Source organism: Lutra lutra, chromosome 3, assembly GCF_902655055.1.
Source record: "Lutra lutra chromosome 3, mLutLut1.2, whole genome shotgun sequence".
NCBI classification, from domain to species: Eukaryota; Metazoa; Chordata; class Mammalia; order Carnivora; family Mustelidae; genus Lutra; species Lutra lutra.
In genome coordinates, this window is record NC_062280.1 from 201,240,197 (window position 1) to 201,248,944 (window position 8,748).

The 8,748-nt window shown below is 41.9% G+C and overlaps 1 protein-coding gene across 1 annotated transcript in view; it reads left to right on the forward strand.

Annotated features, from left to right (window-relative positions):
* Positions 1 to 8,748, forward strand: part of CDC16 (cell division cycle 16) — a 30,757-nt gene extending 22,009 nt beyond the window's left edge. The window contains exons 15-18 of the mRNA XM_047720517.1: positions 1,607 to 1,668; positions 3,019 to 3,154; positions 4,855 to 4,945; positions 8,278 to 8,748. Coding sequence (XP_047576473.1) covers positions 1,607 to 1,668; positions 3,019 to 3,154; positions 4,855 to 4,945; positions 8,278 to 8,537 — 549 coding nt within the window. The 3' untranslated portion in view covers positions 8,538 to 8,748. The remainder of the gene's footprint in view (positions 1 to 1,606; positions 1,669 to 3,018; positions 3,155 to 4,854; positions 4,946 to 8,277) is intronic.

Below are 8,748 nucleotides of genomic sequence, written 5' to 3' on the forward strand. Positions count from 1 at the left end.
GACCAGCTGCCTTAGCATCACCTGGAAGCTGACTAGAAGTGCACAGTCCTAGATGCACTGAATCATAGTCTGCGGTCTTAGCAAGATCCCAAGATGATTCTCAGGCACAGAAAACTTGAAGACACACTATCACAAACCACACTGAGAGTTGAAACTATTTTTTGATGATCTGAGGGCACTGTGGAGTCTTATAGAAATTTATAGTAATGGGTTTAAGTACAAATGGACAATACTCTGAAATTGATAAAATGCCCATTAAAAAGTGAAATGAAGATGGGGAAATACTGTTTGACTTTAGTTGTTAACTGTAGCAAATGTCAAAATAGCCATAGGGGAGCCCTGGTGCCTAAGAATCATGAAGGGTGTTTTTTTGTTCCCATAGGCTCTGGCTTCTGGAGCCAGGCTCGGGAGCTGGAGAGTGTGGTTTGATCTGTTGTCTGGTTAGCTCAGACTAATCGTGTGTCCACAGTGTGCTAAGCTCTGAGCCAGGTGTTGAGCCAATAGCAAAGTGTCGTGATAGTAGCTACCCTTGGATCTGTTGGGGATTGTAGATTAAATTGGCAGTAATTAAACAGTGCACAAAAACAGCTGTGATTGAGCAAATAATGGAACCCACCAGGGGCAGTTAACCCAGACTTGAGGGTGGGCCAAGAACGCCTCTTGGGGGGGCGCCTGGGTGGCTCAGTGGGTTAAGCCGCTGCCTTCGGCTCAGGTCATGATCTCAGAGTCCTGGGATCGAGCCCCACATCGGGCTCCCTGCTCGGCGGGGAGCCTGCTTCCTCCTCTCTCTCTGCCTGCCTCTCTGCCTACTTGTGATCTCTCTATCAAATAAATAAATAAATCAATCTTTAAAAAAAAAAAAAAAAAAAAAGAACGCCTCTTGGGTACGGCCTCTTACTCCTCCGTCCTAATGTAGGCACAGACGTCAGCCAGACACAAGTGAGGAAAAGGTTATAGAAGGTTAGAGAACGGTGTGTGCCGACTTGGAGCAAATTGATTACAGCTTGGATTTTAAGTTCATAGGATTTAAGTTCACAGGATTTACATCAAGAAATGTGTCAAGAGGGTTAAGTGTTGATCATTAAGGGCCTTGTACCTTATCCTGAGGTGGTGGGGCCCAGACAAGACTTGTTACATGGGGGTTGGTGTTACAGTGAGGCAGCTGATGAGCGAGTCTTTGGTGGTTCCTAGGGGTTAGGGATGATGAGGGCACCAGGCATGAGAGGCAGGCGCTCAGAAGGGCCTGAGGCTGGGGAGCTGGGATGGCAGGATCAGAGTTTAGTGGGCGGTATATTGGATTTGCAGTGCTTGTGAGCTTTCTAAGTAGGAATATTTAGTAGGCAGATGGAAAGCTCTGGGCTGGAGATACAGAAGTTGAACTTTATGGTGTGGCTCATTAACAAAGTTGTGTTAATAATAACAGTGTCCTCAGGAAGTCTCTCCTAATAGGAAAGAAAGATGGGAGAATCCAACAAATACCTCCTTCATGCTGTGTAGGCACCGGGAGAGAGGGCAGCCTTCGTGGGCGCGTGTGATGGTGTGGCTGAATGGGTCCATCTGAAAGGTGGCATTCCTGAGTCATGGGTTTGATGCTGCTGTGTTTCAGGTTACGGTTGACAAATGGGAACCTTTGTTGAACAACTTGGGGCACGTCTGCAGGAAGCTTAAGTAAGTAAAGTAGGACATTTTAAAAAATATTCTTTGTGACTGAAAGTTTACTTAATTTTGTGTAGCCTTCTCCATCCTTTTTTAAAAGATTTTTTTTATTTTTAATAATCTCTACACCCAGTGTGGGGCTCCCCCACACACCAACTCCCCCAGATCGGGAGTTGCACGCTTCACCAACTGGGCCAGCCAAGTGCTCTTTTCCGTACTTTCATTTTGAGATCTTCCAACTGGTCCTTTGCTGTTCAGATATAGCAAGCATCAAAATAATTATCTCTAGTGGTTTTTATTACTTCTTTATTTTTATATTCTGGTGGTATAATTCTAGAAGTTTAAAGAGTTACACTTTTATTTTCTTAGATTAAAAAAATTGGTATTCAAAATTAATTTGGAAGAATTAGGATAGTAGGGTTTAGTTAAAACCATGTCCATAATCTAACTCACTCTTTTTCTGTAGGTACGAGTTTTATGGTGTGCTAAACAGCAGCCTTTGAAGAATAGATTTTTTTGGTTAAATAAATTTGGGAAACTCCAGGCTACTCAAAATACAACAGGGTTTTCTGTTTCAGGGTCTCTTGGAGTCTTTACTGTTCATTGTGACCTGCAGCATTTCCCAAACTTTAGTGAACCTTTTCTTCACAAAAGATGTATAGAGAGAGTCAGTTATCATATGGTTTCACTTACTTGTGGGCATAACAAATAACACGGAGGACATGGGGAGATGGAGAGGAGAAGGGAGTTGAGGGAAATTGGAAGGGGAGATGAACCATGAGAGACTGTGGACTCTGAAAAACAACCTGAGGGGTTTGAAGGGGCGGCGGGTGGGAGGTTGGGGGAACCAGGTGGTGGGTATTGGAGAGGGCACGGATTGCATAGAGCACTGGGTGTGGTGCAAAAACAATGAATATTGTTATGCTGAAAATAAATTAAAAAATTAAAAAAAAAATGTACAGGGCAGGTATTCCAGAGAGCTTTGGGAAATCTGTCCCAAGTAACCTCTGTGGACCTTTGGTTCTTTTAACCAGCAGTGGTGTGGGGGGTTTGTCTTGCCATAGAGGAGACCTTGCAGTGTCGTGGGGCTCCAGCTCCAGCCTTGGGTCCCTGTGGGAGTGCCCTCAGCTGGCTGGCGGAGCAGGAAGGTCTATTTCAGGGAGGTGTCCAGGTAGATGGTAGATCTGAAGAGCCGTTACCAGCCAGAGCTGTTATTCTGATTTCCCAAAGTGTTTCTGATGTTTTTATATGGATGAGTGCTCATCTTAGACCTAGCAAGTGAGTGCTTTCACTGTACCTACGAATTGTTTCTCTTTCTTCCTGTTCTTCCCACTCCCAACTCCCTCTCTCATCTTCTCACAGAAAATACGCCGAGGCCTTGGATTACCACCGTCAGGCACTGGTGTTAATTCCCCAGAATGCGTCCACCTATTCTGCCATTGGGTATATCCACAGTCTGATGGGCAACTTTGAAAATGCTGTTGACTATTTCCACACGGTATGTCTAGTTAACATTTACCACTTTTTTTAAAAAAGATCTTTTTTTTTTAAGATCTTTTCTAGGCAGTGTTGGGGTATTTGTTTGTTTTTCTGGGTAATGTTTATTTTGCCATTTTAAAATTCTTCAGGGGACCTTGTGCTTTCTTCTTTCCTTTGCAGAGAAAAGCATGTGTGCATTTTGCAGTCTCATCAAATGAGAGATAAATATGAGACTTGTCCTAAATGTACAATGAGACATACATGTATCTGTGGTATTTATTGGCCCTGTTTAAACAGGAAAAAAGAAGTTCCAGTCTCTCTATTTAGGACTTGTAATTAGTGCCCTTAGATCACTTTGGTCAGTGAACAAAGCAATCTGTGTTCATATAAGGAAAGAATTTCTCCTAAATCCACATGCCGTATTTTGCCAAATCTAAAACACCATCAATAAGCAAGTGGACCACACACGCACACACACACTCAACACAGACACAAATAAACCTTGAAACTTTACATGATTCTTTTTCTTTTTTCTTTTTCTTTTTTTTTTAATATTTTATTTATTTGACAGACAGAGATCACAAGCAGGCAGAGGGGGAGAGGCTCCCCGCTGAGCAGAGAGCCTGATGCAGGGCTCTATCCCAGGACCCTGGGATCATGACCTGAGCCGAAGGCAGAGGCTTAACCCACTGAGCCACCCAGGTGCCCCTACATGATTTTTTTTTATCTCCCTGATTTTTGGTACTTGGAAAAAGTGCTCTTTTTGGCCATACTGGGACATACAGATTTTCATCGGGGATCACTCTAGTTATCTACATAAAAAAGAAAATGTAAGTGGAATAGATATTTAAGGTACTCTATCAGAGTTTGGTTCTTCTAAATCACTTGTGTACCAGGTAGTCAATGTGTCTGCTCTCAGTGCCGGTATGTAGACTCCGCTCTTGACTAGGTTTCTCCCAAACAAAGACCTTGGCTCTGCAGATCTTAGGCTGCCAGGAAGTGTCAACAACAATGGCAGTTCCTGTATTTGAGAACGTTCACGTGGTTTGTGGTCTAGTCTCTGTCTCCATGGCTGCCAGGTCCAGCTACTCACTGCCACATCTCAGGACACTTATTATGGCTGTGGGCAGCTGACAGCGGTATTAAGAAACCACCAGTTGTTGGTTGTTTAAGACATCCCAAGTTCAGAAAGGTTACAATTTGAAAAAAATATATGGGTCTTAGAATCAATGAAATCATGGTATCTGGAGAGAAAGATAAAATAGGAGAAAACACAGAGGATTGGTTAAAATTTTCAGGTGAGATCAAGTCCTGTAAGTGCCACTATGATAACCAGAATACTGAGCTACTGAGAAGCGTGGACTAGCTAGCAACTTTTCTGGTTTGTGTGATCTTTCAAATGTGTGTGAAGATGGGATAATTTGCCTCTCTTATATAATTAATACAGAAGGCTTAGAAGTCTCTATGTGGAGATATGGTTTTGAAAATCTTTTTGGACAAGTGGGATTTCAAACATAAAACAGAATGGTGTAATGACCCTCCACGTGGCCATCACCCACCTTCAGCAGACATCAATTCATGGCTATTCTTGTAGCCCCCCCTTCCACACTCCTCCTGATCCCCTGGAGTGTTTTGAATTGAGTCCTGCAGGAATATTTTTAAAAGAAAGAGAAGGAAATGCATTTTCTTCTAATAACCATGCTGAATCTTTTCTGACAGGCCCTTGGTCTTAGGCGAGATGATACATTTTCTGTCACGATGCTTGGTCATTGCATTGAGATGTACATTGGTGATTCTGAAGCTTACATTGGTAAGATTATAATTACTTTGGCTGACATTGTATTCTATTCTTTGGATTGCTGTGTATCTCTGTAAATCTCCTATAAGGTTCTAAGTTATCTTTCTAACCATTTAACGATATCAAGAAACTCCCATTTATTTTGTTGAAACAGTGCTGTGGGAATTAAGGACTTACTAAGTATTCATGCATTTTAAAATTGAACACTTGGTAAATGCAAAATACTCCTATAGAGTATGTGTAAAGTGCTGCGATATAGGAGAATCAATTTAATTGATGGAAAAAGTCTTAAAGACTTTTAGTTTCTAATAATTTCTAATTCCTAATAAATGAAAATCTCTGGCCTTAATTCTTTATAAAATGGGGTTTAAGCCTATTAATAGCATATTAACTTTTATATTTCAGTGGGATATTAAGTTGGCTTACATTCACATTACAGTGCTCTGTAATTCTTTAAATAATTTTTTTGTAATAATAAGCAAGTCTTAAGACAAATCTGGATGGAAATGCTGTATTTGGGCACTTAGTTACAAACTTTTTTTTTTTTTTTTAAAGATTTTATTTATTTATTTATTTGACAGGTAGAGATCACAAGTAGGCAGAGAGGCAGGCAGAGAGAGAGAGAGAGGGAAGCAGGCTCCCCGCTGAGCAGAGAGCCCGATGCGGGGCTCGATCCCAGGACTCTGAGATAATGACCTGAGCTGAAGGCAGAGGCTTTAACCCACTGAGCCACCCAGGTGCCCCAGTTAGTTACAAACTTTTTAAGGTAATGAGGGTATAGTGAGGTTAAACCTTGAGACTGAGACATAAAACCATGAGAGGAGAAAAGGGTTAAGTTAATTAAATTAGGCTTCAATAAAATGAAGAACTTCTTCTCATCAAAAACACTGTTAACAGAGTAAGAAAAGGCAAGTCATAGACCAGGAGAAGTTACAACTTGTAAACTGGTCAAAGAACTTGTCTGGAATACAAAAAAATCTATAAATCATTAAGAAAAAGTTCAGTTAAAATTGGGTCCATGTTGCACTATATATTTACTAGAATTTAAATAAAAATTTGAAAAGGAAAAAAAAAAGGTAAGCCTATAGCGGGCAAAATACTTGAACAGGAGCTTCAGCAAAGAGGAGATCCACTGATGTTGCAAATGGGTGTGCTCAGTATCATTACGCATCATGGAAGTGAGACTAAAACCACACTGAGATGTCACTGCGCACCTGCCAAACTGGCTGCAGGTGGAGAACACTAGTAGCGCCTAGCGTCGGTGGTGATACGGAGTAGCCGGTACTCTGGTGTATTGCTGCCTGTTGGTGTACTATACTTTGGAACACTGTTGAGCGTGTCTGCTATGGTTAAACGGGCCTGTTCAGTCTGTTATCTGTTGCTGTCTGACAGACTGCTCCAACCCACTAGGCCGCGTTATTTCTCAGAGTTCTCTAGGTTGATTGGTGGCCCATTTGCTGGTCTCATTCACTAACGCAGCTGTGGTCAGCAGACACTTGACAGACTGACAAGTCTAAGATGGCCTCATGCATAGATGGGGACCTTAGCTGACACAGCTAGGTTGCTTATGGGTCTCTTATCTCAAGCTTCTTCATAGCATGGAGGTCTCAGGTTCTAAGGAAGAGAATTAAAGCCTCAAGACCTTGAAAGCTGGAAGTGTCACAAATCACTTTGATCACATTCTGTTCAGCACAAGTTCCAGGACTCAGTGCATGTCATCCTGAGTGGGGGCTAAAGAGGTGTGATTCTTTGGGGTGTTAGGGTGGTGACCTACCATGTTGCTCTTAGGGTGTAGGAATACTGCTCCCAGGTGTGTTCCCAGTGTTCAAGGGCCTCAGGAGGCCAGTGCTCACACAGAGGATTCTTTCCAGCAGCTACGTTTGGAATTACACCAACTGGAAATAACTGAATGGCCATGCATAGGAGAATGGAGAAAGAAATTGGGGCGAGCTCTTGCAGTAGAGTACTACACACTTGAAAGGACTATTAAGTCATCCTGTAACATAGGTGAATCTCATTTTGACAAAAAGAATATACACTGATTAATTCCATTTATGTGAAGATTAGTAATAAGCAAAACTAATCAGTGGTGATAGAAAAATTTGAGCAGTGATTACTTCTGACTTGGGAAGGGAAGGTTGTTCACTGGAAAGGGCACGGGGTGGTTTTCTGGGAGCTGGAAGTGTGTTCTCTTTCGGGCTTGTGGTGGTTATGTGGGTATATGTATATATGAAGATTAGCCCAGTAATCCACACTTTTTAGTGTGTATTTTATAACTCACTTCCTTAAAGCTAAAGCATAAAGCTTGAACACCCTAAGCTTAAAGCATCCTAAAGACCCTGGGTTAAAATCGCAGCTCTGCTGCTCAGCCATGTGGCTTTGGGCAAGTCTGAGCCTCAGGTTCTTTTTTTCAAGGAGGATTGTGAGGCTAAATGCAAAATTCCCATAAAGCTAGGGAGAGTCTGGAAGTAGAGTACTGAGTGAGACAGACATTTTGCCTGTTCTCTTGAAGCTAATGGTCTTGAAGAGGACATTCCCGAGTGTATCAGTCATCATGTACTATTTTTATTTTTTTTATTCAGGTGAAATTGTCATGTTGCATATTAGTTTCAGGTGTACGACATAATGGTTCAGTATTTGTATATACTGTGAAATGATCACCTAAAGTCTGGTTAGCGTGCTTCACCATGCATAGTTAGAATATTTTTTCTTTTGTTGAGAACTTCTAAAGTCTCTCTTAACAACTTTCAAATACACAATGCAGTATGATTAATCACCATACTGCACTATTTTTATTTTTAGAAGACTTGCATGTCGTCATCTGTCGAAACACCTATTATTGAAAGCTGTTAGTTTGAACTGTGTAAGATTATATTGTTTATGTCAGAAATGATTGAACCTCGTTGACCTTCTCTGTTGGAAGGCTCCTGTCCATTAGTCTTAAGATTTTGATGTACAGAGAGTGTATTTCCTTTCACTGTGGTTCCTGTGTGCCTAAGGCTTGCGACTGTAGTTGTGCCAGAATGCCAGCCAGCGGTTCTTGGTTCGTAGCAGGCGAGGGCAGGTGCCTGCTGGCTGGCTCCGCTCCTGTGTGAGGGCTTTAGGGACAGGCATTGCTGAGCCACTGGGAGCTGAAACCACATGTGCTTCTAAGTCTCCCCAGCAACCCCTCTTGATAATTAAGGGAAAAAGAAGAGGAGAGTGATTGGCATATTTTTTCTTCTGAGCTATATTCATCCTCTTAAAAGTAGATGACTAAATGATGGAGGTAGTGCTGTGTAACCATGGAAATGACAGATAAATGACAGAGTTTATTTTATTCTCCTTGTGTTGTTTCCTTCTAGGAGCAGACATTAAAGACAAGTTAAAATGTTATGACTTTGATGTGCATACAATGAAGACACTAAAAAACATTATTTCACCTCCGTGGGATTTCAGGGAATTTGAAGTAGAGAAACAGACTACAGAAGAAACAGGGCTTGCACCACTAGAAACCTCAAGGAAAACTCCAGATCCCAGACCTTCATTGGAAGAAACCTTCGAAATTGAAATGAATGAAAGTGACATGATGCTGGAGACCTCTATGTCAGACCACAGCGCATGATTGCAGACAGTTCTCAGCTCCTGTCCTCCTGCGGGAGGTCAGGGTTTCCTTACATCCTTGTACCGTCTTCAGAATTCCCCATTTCTTGGCACGAATACAGACTCCCCTCTCCATTTAGGAATGGAGACCTGCCGGAAGAGACCACACCAGACACCTTTGCAGCATATGTTTTCTGATCCTACAAAACAGTTCTGTGTAGAGAAATAAAGAG